We start from the raw sequence: 26,347 nt of genomic DNA on the forward strand, positions 1-26,347 counted from the left end.
AGATGATGTTTTTAACAATACCATGTTGGTGTGAATACGATCGCCCGTTATTGCATTTTAATGCAATGTTGTGGTGACCAAAAAAAGAAAACCAAAAGAAAAAAAAACACAAAAGAAAAAACAAAACCATATTTCTGGTGTTTTGACTTTTTTCGCTACACCGTTTACCAATCGGATTTATTCTTTTTATAGCTTGATAGATCGTGTTATTGAACGTGGCGAAACCAAATACGTGTGTGTATATGTATTATATATATATATATATATATATATATATATATATATATATATATATATATATATATATATATATATATATATATATATATACCGTATATCTTTTTTGCTTTATTTTGAATGGGCAAATGGGGGGGGGCGATTTGAACTTTTATATATTTATTTTTTTTAATAACATTTTTTTTTTACCTTTTCACTTGCTTCAATAGTCTCATGGGAGACTAGAAGCTGCGATAACCCGATCACCTCTGCTACACACAGGCAATGATCAGATCGCCTGTGTGTAGCAGAAATGTTCACTTGCTATGAGCGCTGACCACCGGGTGGCACACATAGCAATCTGGCTATGACAGCCACAGAGGTCTTCTGGAGATCTCTGGTTGTCAAGCTGACCCATCAGTGACCCACAATCATGTGACGGGGTCATTGCTGAGCGAGATTAGTGATGTGCTTCCAGCGCGATCACATTACATGCCATTGTCAAGAGACTGACAGCGGCATTTAACTGGTTAACAGCGGCGGGTGGATCGCGATTCCACCCGTAGTTGTTAGGGGCACATATCAACTGTTCAAAACGACTGACATGTGCCAGGAAAGATGTGGCCTCAGCGCTGGAGCCCACATCAAAGGGAGGAACACGACATGTGCCGTACATGTACGGCGCATGTCGCAAAGTCGTTAAAGAAGTTGTCCACTACTTGGACAACTTCTTCTCATACCTCTCGGTTGGCCCCGATAACATAATAAAGCTTATACTCACCATCCATGCTGGCGCTGTTCCCGCGGTGTCGAAAGTCGCTCTATCCCAGGCTCTCACCCGTTGTTATGACACATGATGCAGGAGCCAAATCAGAGCTGGCATCACTATCTCCTTTGGACAAACTGAACATGAAGAAGCCAGGGATCCCCTGCATCCTGGACTTCCTCTTCATGTTCCAATTTGTCCGAAGGTAGAAACCAAACAAAAAACATTTTGATCAAGAAGAGGGTTGTCTTAGTAGTAGACAACCCCTTTAACATTAATACAGAACGGTGCAGGGACAAAATTAACTCTCTGCAGCGCCGGACGGCACAGCAATCAGACTCCTCTACAAAGTGATCACTTAAAAATGATCTAATGTATAGCTATAATAAAAACACTCTTCCATGTTTTTTTTTAATGATTTAATCTTTAAATTTTACAATCCTTTTAAAAAACGTTTTTACATGAAAAAATATGAAAACATCATACATTACAGTCCCTGAGCCACATTTACAATACTGCAATAAGATCCGTTAATAATATTATACATGTGAAAATGGTTGAAAAAAAAACCCCTTTACAGCAGTTAGAGTAAGTGTTCCATTGTGAAATTATTGCACATGTGAAGGCCGAATAATTTTTCTTTAAGGAATTCTTTCAGCCCGGAAGATTTTTGACATCTGTAAACGGCCCTTGAAATACAAAAATTGCATGTTAGATTTGCAGCATTTATCACAATGTCAGTACAGGCAGTGTATCACTACACGCAATATAACAAAACAACAACAAAACAAACAAGCCATGGCTGAACATTTGTGATATTGCATCTCAGTCCCATTCAATTCAACAGTGTTCAGGTGCAATAGTAGACCACACATGCACAAGGTTGTTGGTTCCGGAAGAAAGCAGACTTGTTTTTATAATCCTATTTTCTGTTATTTGTATGCTAGCTGAAGAAGAAGACTGAGCACTCCACCCTTCACCATGTGGTGATTTCAATTACAGTTACTGCCAACCCATTAATGCAGGCATGAGCAAGTTGTCCACATTAACCCATGCATTCAGATATCAGCCTAAGAGAGGTATTCATATAGATAGGGACCCATCATACTCATGAGGCCACCTTGACGTTGGTTGATGGACAGACATTATTTGGCCAAATTTTGTGCAAAGTGTCTCATGTATTTTAAATGTATTTTTCCTAATATTCAAAAGCCATTTTTGCTATTCACATTTTATATATTTCACATTAACATGCTTTAACACGTTTAGTGCAACCATTTTTGTATATTTTCTACATAAGCAGAACTAAATGCATCTTATGACTCATCTACAGGAATTATAAATATGGAAAGATTAATAAATATTATAAGCAACTCAAAACCTAATAATTCTGATGCAGCTTGCCAAACATCTGCATTTAAAATTTCATTTAAAAAACAATGCATTTAAATTTAATTGAAAAAATAAAAAAGTCTAAAAAAATTGGGATATCTGGCGACTTTCGAAGATGCTCTGGAAGTGAGCAATGACACTGTACAACCTTTTGACTGGTTCCAATACACTTATGGTCTAAGGGCTTATTTACACACATCATTTCATACATGTGCTTTTATAGAGTAAAAAAAAAAAATTCTTGCATGGATTTTCAAAGATTTTTTTGCGATGTGTAGGGAACTAATTTTTCTTATATCGGAGGAGTGGAACCAATGTAAAGAAAATAGGAAATAAGTGTCTATTTTTCTCATTTTTTTTTTTTTTTACAACCACAAAGAACTCGTTAAAAATCTAGGGGGCAGGGCTTAAAACATAGGTTTGGACTTGCAGTGTCCAGCTTTATTTTTGCAAAATTTATTTCAAACACTGCACCCCCACTTCTCTAAAAGGTCTTAAAAGAGCACTGGGGATGTGGGAGAGGGGGCATTTTAAAATATTAATGCATTATTTTTATTACTGATTTCCCCTGTAACTCGGTCAGTTATATTAGCCTCAGTTACAGGGGAAATTTAGCCTCTTGTCTGGATAGCAAAGTTGGCTGGGTCACCTAAGAACACTCCACTCCTGCTCCCTCCCTACCACCTAGAGATGACATGCCTACTGGGTCTGAAGGAGGAAGCACTGCAAGTGCTGCGTATACTGTATACACAGTTTGTTCAGTACAGTGTATACAGCGATCAGGAAAGCAGAGATGGTAATATACCTGTTGTGTTTGCTCTGTGGGGATCCTGGCCATTTCCCACTCAAAAAACATTGTGCAAGCTGCTTACTCTGCATCAGGCTAAGTTCACATTAGCGTTTGAGTCCGCAGGGTGGTGCTGTGGACTTCTTTCCTTAAGCTCAGCCTACATACCCATCTTTAACATTGGGAACGCAGGGAAATGCGTTGTATGCGGATGCGTCCGTCATTTTGACATGCCCGCCGAACGCAAGAAAATGCAACATGTTGCGTTCGGAGGGCATGTCAAAACGACATATATGAAAGCTGGGTACAAATCCAAGGAAATAATAATATCTAGGGATTGGATAAAACGTAACCTTTATTAGGTCTGAATATTAAAATGAATAGACAAATAACAAGTTAACAGGGAAAAGGAAAGGGAAACCCTAGTGCCAGTGTGACCCTACCCAACACAGATGGGGAAAAAAGTAAAAAAACAACAAAAAATACTGACAGAACCATAGACAACTTTGCCTTAAATATGAACAACTATTATGTGGTTAGCGTTGTTCTGCTGGCTATTATTTTCTTCTGACCGAAGTGTTGTACTATGTGTATTAAACACACTTAGGTGTATATAATAGGCTTTGCATAATTCAAAAGAATGTTGTCTTAGTGTACCATAGATCTATTTCACATATGTACTGGTCAAATGCCATAGTACCCAAGGCTAATTGATCACGCTATGACATTCCTATTTTGCCTTTTATATGTGGATCATTTTCCATAAACAATGGAACAGTGTTCAATGATCAAACAACCATTAGAAATTCAATATAGACAGGGTGTGTGGATATCCCTTATAAACGGTACCATATGCAATGGGTGCCATATATGGCTGTCAGTAAATGTAGCAGCATATAGGAGGCATAAAGTCAATCCTGACCGGAACAGATATCATGCCCAAACAAGATCGGGACCCTGCAGCCCCATGAACAAATTCATGAGCATCCCCCTTGTATGTATTAGTACGGTTCAGGTACTTATGAAGACGTCTTTATTAGACCGGGCATTGTTATAAGCCAATTCTCTCATAACACACAATTAAATGGAACGATCTCACCCAATGTTGGAGAGAATCATCCTGTCTCTCAAAGGGTGAGAATGCCTCTATTGCGAATGGCGTCTCCCGACACGTTTCGTCCGTTAGGACTCATCAGGGGAGTGTGAGAACCTGTAGCTGCCGCTTTACAAGTTTCCCCAACTCTGTGCAATAAAAAACCTCAAGCACGGAGGCGCGTCCATGAGGCTCCGCCCCTGGCGTGTGACGCGCTTCCTCTGCTTCACATGATATTTCCAGTATTACGGGGCTATTCACGATAACATACCGGTCATATACACTACCAAGTCCTCAGAATTTATACCTGAAGTTCACTGATGTGATTTAAATTTAAAAAATGAAATGTAAGAAATATTAATACCTCAATATCCAAATCGCATTACACGTGACAGATTAGTTATGTGGGATAATCCACCATGTCACATATAAGAGAACGTGCTCACAATACAGGTGCATGTTGTACAAGTCCCAATTACTAGCAGCTAAACCATGTGGGAAACACCCACAAAAATGCATATTACTGCATCATTACCCACAAAGTATACATCAAATCATTAGCGTAAAAGGAAGGAGTTATAACCCCTGATAAACACATATTACCTGAATCCAAATGCTCTCTGAGGCTACTTTCACACTAGCGTTAACTGCAATACGTCGCAAATGCGTCGTTTTTGCGAAACGCCGCATCCAGCAAAAGTTTTTGCTGGATACGTTGTTTCGTCATAGAGTAACATTAGCGACGCATTCGCGACGCATTTGCGACGCATTTCCAAACGGTGAATGCGTTTGGCGGCGTTTGGGCGTATGGTAGCGGTCCGTCGGGAAAACAAAACGCTACATGTAACGTTTTTTGCTCCCGACGGTCCGCTTTTTCCGACCGCGCATGCGCAGTCGGAACTCCGCCCCCACCTCCCCGCACTTCCCCGCACATCACAATGGGGCAGCGGATGCGTGGGAAATATGCATCCGCTGCCCCCGTTGTGCGGCGGAGACCACACTAGCGTCGGGAACGTCGGCCCGACGCGCAGCGACGGGTTGTTCCCGACGCTAGTGTGAAAGTAGCCTAAGTTTAATGCCCAGTGGCGCGCTGTGCCTCTAAAACAACCCCGACGCACGTTTCACGTCTGCTTCTTCCTGGGGGCACTCTGATTTCTGTGTGGATTTTTCCGCTCAGTTTTTGAAAAATCCACAGGTAAAAGGCACTGCGTTTTACCTGCGGATTTGCAGCATTTTTTGTGCGGATTTCACCTGCGGATTCCTATTAAGGAGCAGGTGTAAAACGCTGCGGAATACGCACAAAGAATTGACATGCCGCGGAAAATAAACCGCAGCGTTTCCGTGCGGTATTTTCCGCAGCATGGGCACTGCGGATTTGGTTTTCCATAGGTTTACATTGTACTGTAAACCGCATGGAAAACTGCTGCGAAATTGCAGCAGCCAATCCGAAGGCATATCCGCAACGTGTGCACATACCCTTAAGAGGTTGATCAGGCATGTCCAGTTTTTAAACTGCCAATCGCTTTGTTTTCTAGAGATAATCTGCCAGCAGACATGTCCGTCGGTGACTTTCTCCTAGAGAACACACCAGTGCTTGGCCATGCAAGTGCTTATATATATATGGCAAAGAAGGCTGAGATGGTCACTGGCCGAATGATTGACTGAAACATGTTCAGTCACTAGCCATATAATGTGCCATATGCTTAAAGCAACCATTCATTATTTATATAAAAATCTCATGTAAACAAAATGGTCAGGATAATAGTATGCAGTATATTATATTATTTTATTTAATTATTCCAACTTATAAGAATCCTCCCTTCAATACGGTGCAGTCGTCCTGTGATCTAACACTTATTTCATGCAATAAAATGCAAATTTGTTATCTAAAAATCAAACATTTTGGGAATTTTATCTAAGATACTGTCTCTCACAGTTGAAGTGTACCTATGATAAAAAATTGTAGACCTCTCCATTATTTGTAGGTGAGAAAACTTGCAAAATCGGAAGTGCATCAAATACCATACTTATTTTCCCCCAAAATAAATGAACAGAAAGAACAAGCATTTATTTTTTTAGTAGGAAAGAGGAAGAATGATTAAATGACAAACTCTAAATACCTGTCTGTTCAACACCCTTTCCAAAGTAGGATTTACCTGTATGTCCGATGAGGTTTTACTGAGGAGGTGACAGCTGTGTTATGCAGCCGACCCCTATCTCTATCAGCAGGGATCAGTGCTAAATCCAATTGTTGATGTTTCTCCATTTAGATGCTGCTTTCAGTATCTAACAGCATTTAAATGGTTTTAAAATGAATGAGCGACCAATTGGGTGACAGAATTACCCTGTTTTAAAATGGCAGGTGGAGGGTGTGCTCTCATAAAGCCAAGTCAGTGGTTGATTTTTGTAGGAAATTACAAAATACATTAAAAAGGGAAACAATCATATCCCAAAACACTATTACCCTGCAGATATAGGGTTAATCTGCAGGTGGTTAGCGTTCTCTGGCTTTCAGTCATAGAGGCGTGGCATCAGCCACTGCTTAGCACATAGTGAGCTGTAACCAGGCTCTCACACTGACTGACAGCAGGCTCAACACTGATATTCTGCAGAGCCGACTGTCAAGTCAGTCCCGGGACGTGGTTTCAGACGCCACTCACTGTGTACTGAGCAGGATTCTTCAGACACCCAGCAGAGCTGTGGGCACCAGGCCACTAGAAAGTCATGCATATCATGGGTTGAAATCATTAACCCCTTCATGACCTTGGGATTTTTCGTTTTTCCGTGTTCGTTTTTCACTCCCCTCCTTCCCAGAGCCATAACTTTTTTATTTTTCCGTCAATTTGGCCATGTGAGGGCTTATTTTTTGCGGGACGAGTTGTACATTTGAACGACATCATTGGTTTTAGCATGTCGTGTACTAGAAAACGTATGTAGAAAAGAATGCAATGTCGTGGCGACCAAAAAAACGTAATTCTGGCGTTTTGAATTTTTTTCTCGCTGCCCTGTTTAGCGATCAGGTTAATGCTTTTTTTATTGATAGATCGGGCGATTCTGAACGCGGCGATACCAAATATGTGTAGGTGTAGGTTTGATCTTTTTTTTATTGATTTATTTTGATTGGGGCGAAAGGGGGGTGATTTAAACTTTTATATTTTTATTATTTTTTTAACTTTTTTTTTTTCTTTTTCCATGCTTCAATAGCCTCCATGGGAGGCTAGAAGCAGGCACAGCACGATCGGCTCTGCTACATAGCAGCGATCTGCTGTTCGCTGCTATGTAGCAGAAAATCAGGTGTGCTGTGAGCGCCGACCACAGGGTGGCGCTCACAGCTGCTGGGGATCTGTAACCATAGAGGTCTCAAGAACCTCTATGGTTACAATACAGAAGCATCGCCGACCTCCGGTCATGTGACGGGGGTCGGCATTGCCGTCTTTCCGGCCGCCCGGACGGATGCGGTAGTTAAATGCCGCTGTCTGCGTTTGACAGCGGCATTTAACTAGTTAATAGGCGCGGGCAAATAGTGATTCTGCCCGCGCCTATTGCAGGAACATGTCAGCTGTTCAAAACAGCTGACATGTCCCGGCTTTGATGCGGGCTCACCGCCCGCTTTGATCTCTTTCTATTCCAATTTTTATGAGGCAGGATGAACAAAAACCAGCAATTCCGGGATTTTTTTTTAATGTTGTTCAGTGTATGGTAAAATCGATACGGTAGCTTTATTCTTCGGCTCAGTACGGTTACAGCGATACCACCATGGCAATTATCGTTCACTCACGATGACGTCGCGGGACACCGATCAGGGAGCAGAGGGGACTCCTTCCCTCTACATGCCTTCTAAATGCTACGACCTGAGTGCCGGATGTCAGCTGTCAGAATTAGATGACACCCAGCGGCGAGCACGCGGACACAGGCATTTCGCCTGGTCAGCTTCATCTGATTCACACCTTTAGTCATTAGAATTTTGTGAGTATAAGAAAAACTTTGATGAGCAATGCCTCATTATTAGCGGTCTTTCACTATTGGAGTTGTCTTTGGCTTCCCCTACATTATTAGATCAATGGAAATGATACCTCTCGATGTTGTCAAAGTTCCTCGTAAAAGAGATCCGGAATGTCTGCAAGGACCCTAAGGTCTGCCTCGGAGAAGAGGAGAATCTATGTGAAACAGGCCTTATTGGGCCAAAAAGGTGCTATCAGAATAATTCTGGTCTTCTCTCATTTTCCTTAGAACCTTTGAAAGGAAACAAAGTTCTGGAAAGGCAAAATTCTGAGACCGAAGCCAATTTTGGCAAAAGGCATATATCCCTAATGGACGATTCTGAGTGTTTAGGGAGTAGAATAGGTGTGATTTGGTGTTGTGCTTGGAGGTGAATAGGTCTGTTCTTGGTTTGCCCCAGAGAATGAAAATTTGTTGAGTATACTCCGATTTAAACATCGCCCTGGACCAATTTCTGCTAGCTTAAAAAATCCGACTACACACAGTTATCCTCTTATATGAATCACCAATATGATATGGACAGAATGTTGCCTTCTAACCTCTCCAGGAGCCAAAGTTTCACCTCTCATAATATCCTGGATCTTGTACCTCCTTGGTGATTCGGACATGACTTTTCCAAATCTGGAGAAGTAGCACCCCAAGAGCCATGACAACCGTTAAGAGTTGTTTCAGATTCAAAGAACTTGCAGAGAGGGATTTGTATGAACTGCCCTGCAGCACTCGAGAATCTATGTGAAGGCTGGCGGTTCTCCATAGGATTTCCTCTGATAGATTTATTATATCCAAACATCATTTTAACTATTGCCGAAGGTTCAGGAGGATAAGAATTTTTGCATTTGAAAAGTGGAAATTTTGGTTCCATAGGCTTAAAATCGTGGACTACAGAGGCCTTGAGTGAGCTTGTTCCCACCATGTTGGAACACAACCTGTTAAGTTTCCTAGAATAGACCTTGCCTTCCTGACCAACTCATGGGGACTGGAGATGTGGTTCCTTATCCTAAGAAAAATTTTAAATTTTCTCATGTGGAAGGAAACGTAACCTTGAGAACGGCAAGGCTTGATACTTGAAATTATATTTTCCCTCTAAAGTAATAGTGCAATTTTCAGGAATTTTTGATCATCCGTTCTGCTAATGACCTGAGGTTAGCATCGTAAATAATCAAAACCTCCCACTCCCTTCTCCAAGACTTTTCACGTGCTTCGCCAATTCTTTGGAATGCACTACCCAGGTTAATACGATTAATCCCCAATTCCCACAATTTTAAGCGTACCCTAAAAACGCATTTGTTCAGACTGGCCTACCGCCTCAACGCATTAACCTAACTATCCCTCTGTGGCCCATTCAAAAAAACAAAACAAAAAAAAACCATAATCAGGTTCCTCACATCGTGTTCTCATACACTTCATGCAGTTAATAGCCCTCTGTGTCTGTACTGCTACATACTTAGGCTGTTAACTGGTTCATGCAGCTTTACATGAACACCCGAGCCTTACACTATGGCTGGTCCGAACGACGAAAGCAATTGTTACCATCCACCTCTCGTGTCTCCCTTTTTCCTATAGATTGTAAGCTTGCGAGCAGGGCCCTCATTCCTCTTGGTATCTATTTTGAACTGTGTTTTTGTTACGCTGTAATGTCTATTGTCTGTACATGTATATGTTGGCGCTATATAAATAAAATTATTATTATAGTGCTTTGGAACAAAGCACTATACTGTTATTCCATCGTGGATAACTTCTTATTCTTCTTATTCTTATTCAGTCCGCACGTAATGCGGCCTGAACCGCTTCACTCACAGACTCTAGTGAGGTGTCATTTCGAAGCCAGCGTCCCCAAGAGGTGTGCTAAGTATTTTTCGTGTCGATCGGATTTGTAGTTTTGGCGCAATTTGCGTTTGAAAAAAGTGTTTCAATGCATTTCAATAGGGAAATCTTCCCATACGTTTATAATGGGCCTGATTGCTGAGGCAATTTCTAAAAATAACTGCCAACTGCCACCTGGCTGATTTGCTCATTGATATGCACAGTCAGACACAGTTACTATGCCAACGCCTACGAACTCTACCAAGACACAGTTTTGCCAGATAATATCAACTCTTAAAGTGACCCGCCCACAAAATCGGATCCCGAGGTGCGCAGCCCACCAAATCGGAGCCAGAGTGGCCCCGCCCACCAAATCGGACCCGAAGTGACTCCGCCCGCCAAATCGGACCCAGAGTGGCGCCGCCCGCCGAATCGGACCCAGAGTGGCGCCGCCCGCCGAATCGGACCCAGAGTGGCGCCGCCCACCGAATCGGACCCAGAGTGGCGCCGCCCGCCGAATCAGACCCAGAGTGGCGCCGCCCGCCAAATCGGACCCAGAGTGGCGCCGCCCGCCGAATCGGACCCAGAGTGGCGCCGCCCGCCGAATCGGACCCAGAGTTGCGCCGCCCGCCGAATCGGACGCAGAGTGGCGCCGCCCGCCGAATCGGACCCAGAGTGGCGCCGCCCGCCGAATCGGACCCAGAGTGGCGCCGCCCGCCGAATCGGACCCAGAGTGGCGCCGCCCGCCGAATCGGACCCAGAGTGGCGCCGCCCGCCGAATCGGACCCAGAGTGGCGCCGCCCGCCGAATCGGACCCAGAGTGGCGCCGCCCGCCAAATCGGACCCAGAGTGGCGCCGCCCGCCGAATCGGACCCAGAGTGGCGCCGCCCGCCGAATCGGACCCAGAGTGGCGCCGCCCGCCGAATCGGACCCAGAGTGGCGCCGCCCGCCGAATCGGACCCAGAGTGGCGCCGCCCGCCAAATCGGACCCAGAGTGGCGCCGCCCGCCGAATCGGACCCAGAGTGGCGCCGCCCGCCGAATCGGACCCAGAGTGGCGCCGCCCGCCGAATCGGACCCAGAGTGGCGCCGCCCCGCCAAATCGGACCCAGAGTGGCGCCGCCCGCCGAATCGGACCCAGAGTGGCGCCGCCCGCCAAATCGGACCCAGAGTGGCGCCGCCCGCCAAATCGGACCCAGAGTGGCGCCGCCCGCCAAATTGGTCCCAGAGTGACCCCGCCCACCAAATTGGACCCAGAGTTGCCTCACCCCTTTAGGGGCTACAACTACCAAACCAGCGCCTGAGGGGCACCCAAGTGTGAAAGTCTTGCAGGGGCAGCCCGGGAACCATTCCAAAGCACTATCTGTAGTTCCTTCAGGAAATACCCAGTTATTATTATCATCTCCATGCATTGACACATGATAATAAGCATTCTTAATATATAAGACTTACATGAAGCAGTCCTCAAAAATGAAAGCTTATTGTCGACATCGTCTCCATCTTAATTTTTTTGTATACCTTTTAATATTTATACTGATTCTTAATTCCACATTTGTGGGGTTTTTTACATATATAGGGGAAATATGAGCCAGTCTTCCTGGAATCGGGGAAGGAAACCAAAACTCACTTTTCTAAAAGAGAAATAATCTCTCTGTCACAACTCTATTGTCAGAATACAGAGGCCAAGGGCTCCTTCCCTGTCACTAACGCTAGGGGCGCCCTAGTTAGCCCTATTCCCTGGATTACTTCTGATGGTGAAGACCCCAGAGCCTTGCTGAACTCCTGAATCAGTCCTGTATCTGTCCCCCTCCCTCACTGAGGGAAGAGGGCAGTAATAGTTTATGTAGATAAATAAACCAGACCAACTAGGGAGGACGTATAGGGATAAATGAAAATACCAAACATACAAATATACACTTGCAGACAACAGAGAGAAAGACCGGGGAGAGAAGGAAGGAAAACCAAATAGAAGAGGATTAGAATTTGCACACAGCTGAAACACCAAGCAACAGTCACAGATCAACACTCCAAACGTCTCTACCTACAACCGACTCCTCACAGAGCAGTATAAGACTAACAGTGCAATCCAATTGCCAGAGGTGAGTATATATAGGACAGGGGAGTGATCAATGCTGAACAGCTGAGATTATCTAAGCAGGAAAGCTTCAGAGACTCTTAGCTGATCACTAACCCTTGCACTGCTAATAGAAACCTGCACCGTTTAATAGGAAGGAGAAGTGCTTATAAACAGTGCAGAAGTACGTGAAATCAGACGATGCGGTCTTCTGGCCCGTCTGTCCCGGTTAATAAGGGAAAATCTCTTTCCAAAAAAATACGGAACAGACTAGTACATTCTGAGATTTTTTTGTTTTTTTTTCACAATAACATTTGTGTAGTGGAAAAAAAAAAAAGAAACTCTGAACAGTTCTACTGAATAACATTGGTCGAAGTGGACACTCTCAAGCAGCCTTACTCTATTTAGTAACAAGTCAAATTAGCAAGAGAAATAATAACCTCAAGTTACCCATTATATTTTAGGAGGAATAACAGAAATGGCACAGCACAGAGTTCTAAGAAAAAAAATGCTTCTGCAATGTTAATTCCTGGAATCCTGAGAGGTCATTATGAAATACTTACAGTCTTTTCTTCTGGGGAGAGAATGCCCTCTACCGCCACAATCTGGTATTGCTTATGTTTAAGACCACCTGCATATTTGCGCAAGTGTTTTAGATCAGCACCCTCCAAACGTTGTTTAGTCAGTCTCTTCATGGACTCTGATGGACATCCAGGATCGAATAATAATAGACAGTAGGATTTATTTTTCCGTTCTTCAATTCCCACAATGGTTCGGCTGTGACCTATAGCAAAAATATTGAATAGAACAAATATAAAATAAAAGTTTTCTAAACATTTACCACATATATGAAAAACACATATTTAAAGGGGTTGTAAACCACTAGGTCAGCCCCTTTTTAACCAAAATGTTTACCCCACATAAAACAAAGCTTATACTCCCCTCCTATGCCAGCGCCATTCCTGCGATGTCAGCAGTCTATCTCTCCGGGCTTCTCAAGCAGTGTTGTTGCACGTGATACCGGTACCCAAGTTAAGTTGCAGAGAACAGTGAAGCACTTGTTTATTAAACCAAAAAATGGGAAAAATACTTTGCAAAAGTCACTGTGAAGCCCAATCATAAGGCCCTGTGCAGACATGACATGCAACTAACTGAAGTCAAATCATGAGATGCAACCTGGAAATAAGGCCTTACTATAGCCTAGACGACCAAGACCTAGCTGCGTATATGTGAAATCAAACCTCAGCACGAGTCTCTAGGCCCTGCTTCGGCACAAAGGCATGAGGCTAGCATCAGCCCACAGCCCTAGCCCATCAACACAACAGTCCAACATGCACTTACCTGTTCTGGCTCAACAACCGCTAGAAGAACAGGGGGAGCTGGTATTGCCAAGGGCCACCATGAAGGGAAGCGGCATGACATCCGGAATGCTGCATTACGGCCGATGATGCACAGGCTGGCTGTTGGCTGAGGGATCTCTCTCAGAGAGGTGTCAGCCACGGACCGCATTACAGGGGGAAGCGAAGGCCGAGACCCCCCCAGATTCCCGAGTCCATAAAACGAAGCGCCACAGGCTCTCTCTACTCTAGGAGCAACCGATCATACAACCATCCCCTCTGTATGGACAGGAAAAACACTGGAGGGTGAAGGAGGGAGGGGCCTTTTAACCTCTCTGTGATCCTGGCTCGCTATAGGTCAAGGAAGGACTATCTCCATGGTGCTGTCTGGAGGGACGGCCTAGAAAACAAGATTTAACCCCTTCACCCCAAGCCTGTTTTCACCTTCCTGACAGGCAAAAAGGCCAAATTTTACAATTCTGACCAGTGTCACTTTTTTTGTGGTAATCACTCAAACGCGTCAACGGATCTCACTGATTCTGAGACTGCTTTTTCTGACACATTGTGCTTCATTTTATTGGTAAATTTAGGTCCAAAATTTTTACGTTTATTTGTGGGAGAAAAACTGGAATTCTGTTGAAAATTTTGTAAATGATTAAACTTTTCATTTTTATGCCCTTAATCCCTTCACCCCAGGAGCTTTTTTCTTTTTTTCGCTCCCCTTCTTTCCAGGGCCATAACTTTTTTATTTTTCCATCAATTTGGCCATGCAGGGGCTTATTTTTTTGCGGGACAAGCTGTACTTTTGAACGATACCATTGTTTTTACCATGTCTTGTAACAGAAACTGGGAAAAAAATTCCAAGTGCAATGAAATTGTAAAAAAAGTGCAACCCACACTAGATTTTTGTTTAGCTTTTTTGCTAGGTTCACTACATGTTAAAACTGACCGGCTATTTTGATTCTCCAGGTCAGTACGAGTTCAAAGACACCAAATATGTCTAGGTTATTTTTTTATCTAAGTGGTGAAAAAAAATTCAAAACTTTGCTTAACCCCTTCACCCCCAAGGGTGGTTTGCACGTTAATGACCAGGCCAATTTTTACAATTCTGACCACTGTCCCTTTATGAGGTTATAACTCTGGAAAGCTTCAACGGATCTTGGCGATTCTGGCATTGTTTTCTCGTGACATATTGTACTTCATGATAGTGGTAAAATTTCTTCGATATAACTTGCGTTTATTTGTGAAAAAAACGAATATTTGGCGAAAATTTTGAAAATTTCGCAATTTTCCAACTCTGAATTTTCATGCCCTTAAATCACAGACATATGTCACGCAAAATACTTAATAAGTAACATTTCCCACATGTCTACTTTACATCAGCACAATTTTGGAACCAAAATTTTTTTTGTGACGGAGTTATAAGGGTTAAAAGTTGACCAGCAATTTCTCATTTTTACAACACCATTTTTTTTTAGGGACCACATCTCATTTGAAGTCATTTTGAGGGGTCTATATGATAGAAAATACCCAAGTGTGACACCATTCTTAAAACTGCACCCCTCAAGGTACTCAAAACCACTTTCAAGAAGTTTATTAACCCTTCAGGTGTTTCACAGGAATTTTTGGAATGTTTAAATAAAAATAAACATTTAACTTTTTTTCACACAAAATTTATTTCAGCTCCAATTTGTTTTATTTTACCAAGGGTAACAGGAGAAAATTGACCCCAAAATTTGTTGTACAATTTGTCCTGAGTACGCTGATACCCCATATGTGGGGGTAAACCACTGTTTGGGCGCATGGCAGAGCTCGGAAGGAAAGGAGCGCCATTTGACTTTTCAATGCAAAATTGACTGGAATTGAGATGGGACGCCATGTTGCATTTGGAGAGCCCCTGATGTGCCTAAACATTGAAACCCCCCACAAGTGACACCATTTTGGAAAGTAGACCCCCTAAGGATCTTATCTAGATGTGTGGTGAGCACTTTGACCCAACAAGTGCTTCACAGAAGTTTATAATGCAGAGCCGTAAAAATAAAAAATCATGTTTTTTCACAAAAATGATCTTTTCGCCCCCAATTTTTTATTTTCCCAAGGGTAAGAGAAGAAATTGGACCCCAAAAATTGTTGTGCAATTTGTCCTGAGTACGCTGATACCCCATAAGTGGGTGTGGTGTAAGCCATTGTTTGGGCGCAGGGCAGAGCTCGGAAGGGAAGGAGCGCCATTTGACTTTTCAATGCAAAATTGACTGGAATTGAGATGGGACGCCATGTTGCGTTTGGAGAGCCCCTGATGTGCCTAAACATTGAAACCCCCCACAAGTGACACCATTTTGGAAAGTAGACCCCTTAAGGAACTTATCTAGATGTGTGTTGAGCACTTTGACCCAACAAGTGCTTCACAGAAGTTTATAATGCAGAGCCGTAAAAATAAAAAATCATTTTTTTCACAAAAATGATCTTTTCGCCCCCATTTTTTTATTTCCCCAAGGGTAAGAGGAAATTAGACCACAAAAGTTGTTGTGCAATTTGTCCTGAGTACGACGATACCCCATATGTGGGGGTAAACCACTGTTTGGGCGCAGAGCTCGGAAGGGAAGGAGCGCTATTTTACTTTTCAATGCAAAATTGACTGGAATTAAGATGGGATGCCATGTTGCGTTTGGAGAGCCCCTGATGTGCCTAAACATTAAAAACCCCCACAAGTGACACCATTTTGGAAAGTAGACCCCCTAAGGAACTTATCTAGATGTGTTGTGAGAACTTTGAACCCCCAAGTGTTTCACTACAGTTTATAACGCAGAGCCGTGAAAATAAAAATTCTTTTTTTTTTCACAAAAATGATTTTTTTAGCCCCCAGTTTTGTATTTTCACAAGGGTATCAGGATAAATTGGACCCCAAAAGATGATGTCCAATTTGTCCTAAGTACGCTGATACCCCATATGTTGGGGTAAACCCCTGTTTGGGCACACGGGAGAGCTCTGAAGGGAAGGAGCACTGTTTTCCTTTTTCAACGCAGAATTGGCTGGAATTCAGATCGGATGCCATGTCCCGTTTGGAGAGCCCCTGATGTGCCTAAACAGTGGAAACCCCCCAATTATAACTGAAACCCTAATCCAAACACACCCCTTACCCTAATCCCAACAGTAACCCTAACCACTCCTCTAACCCAGACACACCCAACCCTATTCCCAACCGTAAATGTAATCCAAACCCTAACCCTATCTTTAGCCCCAACCCTAACTGTAGCCCCAACCCTTGCCCTAACCCTAGCCCTAACCCTAGCAATAACCCTAGCCCTATCACTAGCCCTAACCCTAGCCCCAACCCTAAACCTAGCCCTAACCCTAGCCCTAATCCTAGCCCTAACCCTAGCCCTAATGGGAAAATGGAAATAAATACATTTTTTTATTTTTCCCTAACTAAGGGGGTGATGAAGGGGGGTTTGATTTACTTTTATAGTTTTTTAGCGGATTTTTATGATTGGCAGCCGTCACACACTGAAAGACGCTTTTCATTGCAAAAAATATTTTTTGCGTTACCACATTTTGAGAGCTGTAATTTTTCCATATTTGAGTCCACAGAGTCATGTGAGATCTTGTTTTTTGCGGGACGAGTTGACGTTTTTATTGGTAACATTTTCGGACACGTGACAATTTTTGATCGCTTTTTATTCCGATTTTTGTGAGGCAGAGTGATCAAAAACCAGCTATTCATGAATTTCTTTTGGGGGAGGCGTTTATACCGTTCCGCGTTTGGTAAAATTGATAAAGCAGTTTTATTCGTCGGGTCAGTACGATTACAGCGATATCTCATTTATATCATTTTTTTTTATGTTTTGGCGCTTTTATACGATAAAAACTATTTTATAGAAAAAATAATTATTTTGGTATCGCTTTATTCTCAGGACTATAACTTTTTTATTTTTTTGCTGATGATGCTGTATGGCGGCTTGTTTTTTGCGGGACAAGATGACGTTTTCAGCGGTACCATGGTTATTTATATCAGTCTTTTTGATCGCGTGTTATTCCACTTTTTGTTCGGCGGTATGATAATAAAGCGTTGTTTTTTGCCTCGTTTTTTTTTTTTTCCTACGGTGTTTACAGAAGGGGTTAACTAGTGGGGCAGTTTTATAGGTTGGGTCGTTACGGACGCGGCGATACTAAATATGTGTACTTTTATTGTTTTTTTATTTTATCTAGCTAAAGAAATGTATTTATGGGAATAATATATATATTTTTTTCTTTATTTAGGATATATTTTTTTTTTTTTTTTTTTTTTTTTTTACACACGTGGGGAATTTTTTTTTTACTTTTTACTTTGTCCCAGGGGGGGACATTACAGATCATTGATCTGACAGTGTGCACAGCACTCTGTCAGATCGACGATCTGCTGTGCAGGGCTGCAGGCTTACCAGCGCCTACTCTGAGCAGGCACTCGGTAAGCCACCTCCCTCCCTGCAGCACCCGGATGCCGCGGCCATCTTGGATCCGGGACCTGCGGCGAGGAGGGAGGTAGGAGACCCTCGGAGCAACGCGATCACATCACGTTGCTCCGGGGGTCTCAGGGAAGCCCGCAGGGAGCCCCCTCCCTGCGCGATGCTTCCCTATACCGCCGGTACACCGCGATCATGTTTGATCGCGGTGTGCCGGGGGTTAATGTGCCGGGGGCGGTCCGTGACCGCTCCTGGCACATAGTGCCGGATGTCAGCTGCGATATGCAGCTGACACCCGGCCGCGATCGGCCGCGCTCCCCCGTGAGCGCGGCCGATCGCGTATGACGTACTATCCCGTCGGTGGTCATACGGGCCCACCCCACCTCGACGGGATAGTATGTCAGAAGTCAGAAAGGGGTTAAAAAAAAAAAAAGGCGCAATTTTTCCGATAAATATAGCGTCTCTATTTTTCGAGATCTAGGGTCGGGTGAAGGCTTATTTTTTGCGTGCCAAGCTGGTGTTTTTAATTATACCATTTTGGTGCAGATACGTTCTTTGATCGCCAGTTATTGCATTTTAAAGCAATGTCACGGCGACCAAAAAAATTTAATTTGAGGGATTGGATTTTTTTTCCCGCTACGCCGCTTAGCGATCAAGTTAATCCTTTTTTTGATATATCGGCGGATTCTGAACGCGGCGATACCAAATATGTGTAGGTTTGATTTTTTTTTTATTGTTTTATTTTGATTGGGACGAAAGGGGGGCGATTTTAACTTTTATATTTTTTTTATATTTTTAAACACTTTTTTATTTATTTCGGCATGCTTCAATAGCCTCCATGGGAGCCTAGAAGCATGCACTACTCAATCACCTCTGCTACATAGAGGTGATGCAGAGATCACCTTTATGCAGCAGAATTGCAGGCTTGCTATGAGCACCGTCCACAGGGTGGCGCTCATAGCAATCTGCCATCAACAACCATAGAGGTCTCAAGGAGACCTCTGGTTGTGATGGCAACGCACCTATGACCCCCGATCATGTGACAGGGGTCAGCGGTGCGAGTACTTCTGGCTGCGTGGCCGGGAGTGCTTGTTAAATGCAGCTGTCAGAGTTTGATAGCGGCATTTAACTAGTTAATGGGCGTGGGCGGATTGAGATTCCGCTCGCGCCCATTGAAAACAGCTGAGATGTTGAAGCTTTGAGGTGGGCTCACCGCCGGAGCCCACCTCAAAGCAGGGGATACTGCCAGCTGACGTACTATTCTGTCAGCTGGCAGAAAGGGGTTAAACTATGTCACAAAAAATAGTTAATAAATAACATTTACCACATATCTACTTAGATTATTACTCTGCATTATTTTATAAACTTAAATTTTATTTGTTAGGAAGTTGTAAAGGTCAAAAGTTGATCAGCAATTTCTAATTTTTCCAACAAAATTTACACCATTTTAAATAACTGCACCCATCAAAGTGCTCAAAACCACGTTCAAGAAGTTTAATAACCCTTTAGGTGCTTCACAGGAATTAAAGTAATGTAAAAGGAAAAAAAATTACATTTTACTTTTTCCCCAAAATAATGTTGCTTTACCCCATATTTCTTATTTTTACAAGGGTAACAGGACAAAATGGAGCCTAAACTTTGTTGCGCAATTTCTACTGAGTAGACCGACACCCCAAAAGTGGTTGAAAACTACTGTTTGGGCAACAGCAGGGCTCCAAGTGAAGGCCGGTTTCACACGTCAGTGGCTCTGGTACGTGACGTGTCAGTTTTCTCACGTACCGGAGACACTGACACACGTAGACACATTAAAATCAATGTGTCTCTGCACACGTCAGAGTGTTTTCGCGGACCGTGTGTCCGCGTGCAAAGCACGGAGACATGTCAGTGTTCGTGGGAGCGCACGGATCACATGGACCTACGGTATTAAAGTCAATGGGTCCGTGTAAAACACGTACCGCACACGGATGCTGTCCGTGTGCCGTTGCAGGAGACAGCGCTACAGTAAGCGCTGTCCCCCCAGCTTGTGGTGCTGAAGCCCCCATTCATTTCTTCTCTCCAGCAGCGTTCGCTGGAGAGAAGAAATGAAAAATCATTGTATTTTGTTTTTTTTGCGGTAGAAATAAAGATCTTTGTTTCCCCCCCCAACCCCCCCTGTCACGTGGTGCCGCCTATTACAGTCATGAATATGCGGCTCCACCCCTATTCATGACTTTAATAGGTGGCACCACGTGACCGCTCATACAGGAGAAGCTGCGGCGCGGAGAGAACACTTCGAGGGAGCCAGGAGAGTATTTTCTTTGCAGCGGGGGGGCGCACAGGGGGTGGGGGGGGACAAAGATCTTTATTTCTACTGCAAAAAAAAAACAAAATACAATGATTTTTCATTTCTTCTCTCCAGCTGCTGGAGAGAAGAAATGAATGGCGGCTTCAGCACCGAAAGCAGGGGACAGCGCTTACTGTAGCGCTGTCTCCTGCACGGTCCGTGTGGTACCCAGTCGGCACATGGCTGCCGCACGTGTGCCACACTGATGTGCCACGTGAGCTCACGGACACGGATAACTCCGGTACCGATTTTTCCGGTACCGGAATTATCTGGACGTGTGGGACAGGCCGAAAGGAGTGACGGTTTGGAGCGCAGACTTTGATGCAATTGTTTGTGGGCACAATGACAAATAGATCTACGGTTTTCCTCATATGTGAATTTTATAATTTGGTGGCATATTTGAGTTTGTAGAATACATCAGGTTGGCATATGTGAGTTGTGTAGAGTGCATCAGGATGGCATATGTAAGTTATGTAGGGTACATCAAGTCGTGCAATAAATTAGAGTAAATCCATGGATGAGTGGTACAGTTTGAAACAGTCTTTTATGGACAGGCCAGGATTATTGGGGCAGCTGTCACACTGAAAAATGGTGTCAATACTTATGCCCCTTCTTTAACCCCTTAGTGACAGAGCCAATTTGGTACTTAATGACCGAGCCAATTTTTACAATTCTGACCACTGTCACTTTATGAGGTTATAACTCTGGAATACATTAACGGATCCCGCTGATTCTGAGACTGTTTTTTCGTGACATATTGTACTTCATGTTAGTGGTAACATTTCTTCTATATTACTTGCGATTATTTATGAAAAAAATGGAAATATGGCGAAAATTTTTAAAATTTTGCAATTTTCAAACTTTGTATTTTTATGCCCTTAAATTAGAGAGATATGTCACGAAAAATAGTTAATAAATAACATTTCCCACATGTCTACTTTACATCAGCACAATTTTGGAAACAAATTTTTTTGTTAAGGAGTTATAAGGGTTAAAATTTGACCAGCAATTTCTAATTTTTACAACACCATTTTTTTTTAGGGACCACATCACATTTTAAGTCATTTTGAGGGGTCTATATGATAGAATGGTGTCACACTTGGTTATTTTCTAAAAACTGCACCCCTCAAGGTGCTCAAAACCACCTTCAAGAAGTTTATTAACCCTTTACGTGCTTCACAGGAACTGAAACAATGTGGAAGGAAAAAATGAACATTTAACTTTTTTTTGCAAACATTTTACTTCAGAACCATTTTTTTTTATTTTCACAAGTGTAAAAACAGAAATTTAACCATAAACTTTGTTGTGCAATTTCTCCTGAATACGCTGATACCCCATTTGTGGGGGCAAAGCAGAGCTTGGAAGTGAAGGAGCGCCGTTTGACTTTTTCAATGCAGAATTGGCTGGAATTGAGATTGGATGCCATGTCACGTTTAGAGAGTCCCTGATGTGCCTAAACAGTGGAAACCCCCCACAAGTGACACCATTTTGGAAACTAGACCCCTTATGGAACTTATCTACATGTGTGGTGAGCACTTTCAGCCCCCAAGTGCTTCACAGAAGTTTATAACGTAGAGCCGTGAAAATAAAAAAAAATCACATTTTTTTTTACAAAAATGATCTTTTTGCCCGCAAATTTTTATTTTCACAAGGGTAACAGGAGAAATTAGACCACAAAAGTTGTTGTGCAATTTCTCCTGAGTACGTCGATACCCTACATGTGGGGGTAAACCACTGTTTGGGCGCACTGCAGAGCTTGGAAGAGAAGGAGTGCCGTTTTACTTTTTCAATGTAGAATTGGCTGGAATTGAGGTCGGACGCAATGTTGCGTTCGGAGAGCCCCTGATGTGCCTAAACAGTGGAAACCCCCCACAAGTGACACCATTTTGGAAACTAGACCCCTTAAGGAACTTATCTAGATGTGTGGTGAGAACTTTGAATGCCCAAGTGCTTCACAGAAGTTTATAACGCAGTCGTGAAAATAAAAAAAATATATATTTTTTTTCACAAAAAAAGATTTTTTAGCCCCCAAGTTTTTATTTTCACAAGGGTAACAAGAGAAATTGGACCCCAAAAGTTGTTGTGCAATTTGTCCTGAGTATGCTGGTACCCCATATGTGGGGGTAAACCACTGTTTGGGCGCACGGCAGAGCTCGGAAGGGAAGGAGCGCTGTTTTGGAATGCAGTCTTTGATAGAATGGTCTGCGGGCGTTATGTTGCGTTTGCAGAGCACCTCATGTACCTAAACAGTAGAAACCCCCAAGTGACCTTATTTTGGAAACTAGACCCCCCAAAAGAAAAAAAGTTGTTGTCCAATTTATCCCGAGTACGCTGATGCCCCATATGTGGGGGAAAACCACTGTTTGGGCGCACGGCAGAGCTCAGAAGGGAGGGAGCACCATTTGACTTTTTGAGCGCAAAATTGGCTGTCATGTTTGGAGACCCCCTGATGTACCTAAACAGTGGAAACCCCCCAATTCTAAATCCAACCCTAACCCCAACACACCCCTAACCCTAATCCCAACCCGATCCATAATCCTAATCACAAATCTAACGATAATCACAACCCTAGCCCCAAAACAACCCTAATCTCAACCCTAACCATAACCCTAGTCAAAACCCTAAATCCAACACACCCCTAATCCTAATCTCAACCCTAACCTCAAACCTAACCCGAATCCCAATACACCCCTAACCCTAATCTCAACCCTAACCTTAACCCTAATCCCAAACGTAACCCTAATGCCAACCCTAAACCTAATACCAACCCTAATCCAAACCCTAACCCTAATCCCAACTCTAACCATAACTTTAGCCGCAACCCTAGCCCTAACTTTAGCCCCAACCCTTGCCCTAACTTTAGCCCCAACCCTAACCCTAACTTTAGCCCTAACCCTAAATTTAGCCCCAACCCTAACCCTAAATTTAACCCTAACCCTAGCCCTAACTTTAGCCCCAACCCTAACCCTAAGGCTACTTTCACACTTATGTCGTGTGGCATCTGTCGCAATCCGTCGTTTTGGACAAAAAACGGATCCTGCAAATGTGCCCGAAGGATGCCTTTTTTGCCCATAGACTTGTATTGCCGACGGATGGCCACACGTCACGTCCGTCGAGCACTGGATCCGTTGTGTTTTGGCGGACCGTCGTCACAAAAAAAAGTTCAATGTAACCTTTTTTTTGTATGTCGCGTCCGCCGTTTCCGCGCATGCGTGGCCGTAACTCTACCCCCTCCTCCCCAGGACATAGACTGGGCAGCGAATGCGTTGAAAAACTGCATCCGCTGCCCACGTTGTGCACAATTTTCACAACGTGCGTCGGTACGTCGGGCCGACACATTGCGACGGCCCCGTACCGACACAAGTGTGAAAGAAGCCTAACCCTAGCCTTAAATTTAGCCCCAACCCTAACCCTAAATTTAGCCCCAACCCTAACCCTAATTTTAGCCCCAACCCTAACCCTAATTTTAGCCCCAACTCCTCTCTCCTGCCGGCCGGCAGATGGCGGCAGATGGCAGGCGCACTGCGCATGCGACCGCCATTTTCTTTCCCGAGGAAGAAGCCGGCAGACAGGAGGGGACGCAGGAGGACCCAGTGACAACGGCAAGTATGATAGGGTCCCCGAATCCCCCTATTTCTCTGTCCTCTGATGTGCGATCACATCAGAGGACAGAGAATGACAGATCGCTTTTTTTTTTGCGACCACCGGTAAACAGTTAATTACCGGTGATCGCAAAACAGGGGTCGGAAAAACCGACCCCGGTCATGTTCTTTGGGGTCTTGGCTACCCCCGGCAGCCAAGACCCCAAAGATCCTCCGGGTGCCGGCCGGCGGGCGTACTGCGCATGCGCCCATTTTTTTGCTGGAAAAAGATGGTGGCGCCCATCGGGAGCCACGAGGAGCACCGGGGGAGACAGGTGAGTATCGGGGGGCTATCGGGGACTCCATTTCTCTGTCCTCTGATGTGCGATCACATCGGAGGACAGAGAAATTAAAAGGGAAATTGCGTTTTGTTTTTTTTTGCGATCACCGGTAAATGGTTAATTACCGGCGATCGCAACTCGGGGGTCGGTAAAAAACCCCAGAATCATGTTTTCTGGGGTCCCGGCTACCCCCGGCAACCGAGACCCCAGAGAAAATCCGACTCTGGGGGGCGCTATTCACTTTTTCCACAGCGCGGTTAATTAACGGCGCTGTGTTTTAAGTACCCTTAACTGCCGCCGTTAAAAGGCGTATCGGCGGTCGTTTAGGGGTTAAACACACTTTGCACCTTTTTGTGACCTTCATTTCTTTGCAGTTTGAGGGGCCTCAACTGGGAAGTGTTGCCCCGGTATTAAACGAGCACCTTCAGTTCCGAAAGTATTGGGGCCTTCCCCTTTCTGACTTCCAAATATTAGGGCCTTGATCACTACGGCCTGAAACTAAAGAAATGTGAAGGCCTTGACTACACATCGTAATAGCATGTAAGTGTTATACATTGCCATCTGTACGGTATTCATGGCCAGCTTTATGTACCACACATTGGCTTTCTGCATGGCACTGTACGGCTGGAGGTCTTATTCAAAGAGATAAACGTCCCCCATATTTTTATTGCACACACACAGCAGCCCTGCCCTGCCTCAGGCTTTAGTTAATTGTGCACCTGTGTCTCAGCCTGTCTCCCCCTTTAACTTTGGTGTTGGTTTGGCAGTGTGGAAGCCAGATCTGAGATGTCTGCACAGGACCTGATCGGCCTTTACCTGCGCTTGCCTTTCCTGGCAGCAAGGGAGTGATTCTGAAATGCTCCACGTACAGTCTGCATGTAATGTGGTCTTTCTTTTTATACTCAATACATTTAGGAGGCCGTAATGGCACAACGCAAATAAAATACGTAGAGTAGGACTGCTCCATTATGAGAATGCCGTGAAGTGGCGGGGTAGCTCAAAGAATTGATCAATTGTTTGCTAAATGTCTCATATTTGAAATACAGTTAGAATTTAGTTTGTGCATGTGCACTTTAATTGTTGCGTTCTGACCATAAGCAGTGCTGGCTTCTCCCCTTTTTTTTTGCTATATTTTTATTGTACCTCAGGACACAGTCTGATTTGGTGACCGATGTAGATGTACCCTGCACAGCAGTAGGGGTACTGCCATTACCATGTATTGTGTTCAAGAAAAGGACAGCGCTCTTGTCCTTATACTTGATCACCACCAGCATGTTGTTGCTACATTGGAATCTGCTTTCACCCTTTCTGAGCAGCTGCCCAATTAGCTTCCTAGGGAGTCCTCTATTTTTTGCGCACAGTACTGCGTGTGGTGGTAGCTTTTGCAGAGAGAGATTTGAAAAGATGCTGGTGTAGAAATTGTCTAGGTAGAGGTGATAACCCTGTTCCAGCAGTGGGTGCACCAATTCCCACTCACTGCAAGGACAGGAGTGCATTCAGAGGGTTGAATCTGGGTGTCCTTCCCTTCATAATCCCTATATCTGTGGGTGTGCCCTGAGGTACTCTCTCACAGCTTGTAGAGCTTAATACTGTACCTGGCCCTCTTACTGGGCAGGTACTGTCGGAATTTAAGCCTCCCCTTGAAGTGCATTAGGGACTCATTTACACAGATGTCCCTTTGGGGAGCATACATCTCAACAAATTTGTTGCTGAAGTGATCAATGACCGGCCGAACTTTGAAAAGTCAATCAAAATTGCAGTAATTTTGGGGAGGACATTGTGCATAATTATTGTAATGCAAAAATTTGTGAATGGCCTTAAAGCGTGCCAAGGACATAGCCAAAACATCCAAATTGCCTCTTCTGAGAAAAAGAGGACTTAAACTCTATAGTGCCACCTGTTGGAAGTAGCGATCCTACAAGTCACAATCAACCCTTTAACGAGTCATGCAATATGACTTAGGATAAAAGCCAAATCAGTATCTCAATTCGCAGACACGGTGTTTCGGGCTGTTGGCCCTCGTCAGTGCGAAGCATGAGAACTGATTTGGCTAGGTGAGAGGCTCTGGACTGAGGTCTAAGGGGTATCGTTTCTCCTTATGGAGAGTGACATACCATCTCTGGCTTGTCAAGGTAAGGAGGCTTATTTGCCGTACAATGCTCCTCTAGGAAATTAAATATGCAAATTGCCTCTTCTGA

The 26,347-nt window shown here is 43.9% G+C and overlaps 1 protein-coding gene across 1 annotated transcript in view; it reads right to left on the reverse strand.

The window, feature by feature from the left end:
* Nucleotides 1-1,395: 1,395 nt before the first annotated feature.
* ZUP1 (zinc finger containing ubiquitin peptidase 1) overlaps nt 1,396-26,347 on the reverse strand; it is an 86,904-nt gene continuing 61,952 nt past the window's right edge. Inside the window, exons 9-10 of the mRNA XM_077289518.1 lie at nt 12,692-12,912; nt 1,396-1,671 (exon numbers count right to left, since the gene is read on the reverse strand). Coding sequence (XP_077145633.1) covers nt 1,624-1,671; nt 12,692-12,912 — 269 coding nt within the window. The 3' untranslated portion in view covers nt 1,396-1,623. The remainder of the gene's footprint in view (nt 1,672-12,691; nt 12,913-26,347) is intronic.

The sequence above is a fragment of the Ranitomeya variabilis genome, chromosome 2 (assembly GCF_051348905.1).
Source record: "Ranitomeya variabilis isolate aRanVar5 chromosome 2, aRanVar5.hap1, whole genome shotgun sequence".
Taxonomy (NCBI): Eukaryota; Metazoa; Chordata; class Amphibia; order Anura; family Dendrobatidae; genus Ranitomeya; species Ranitomeya variabilis.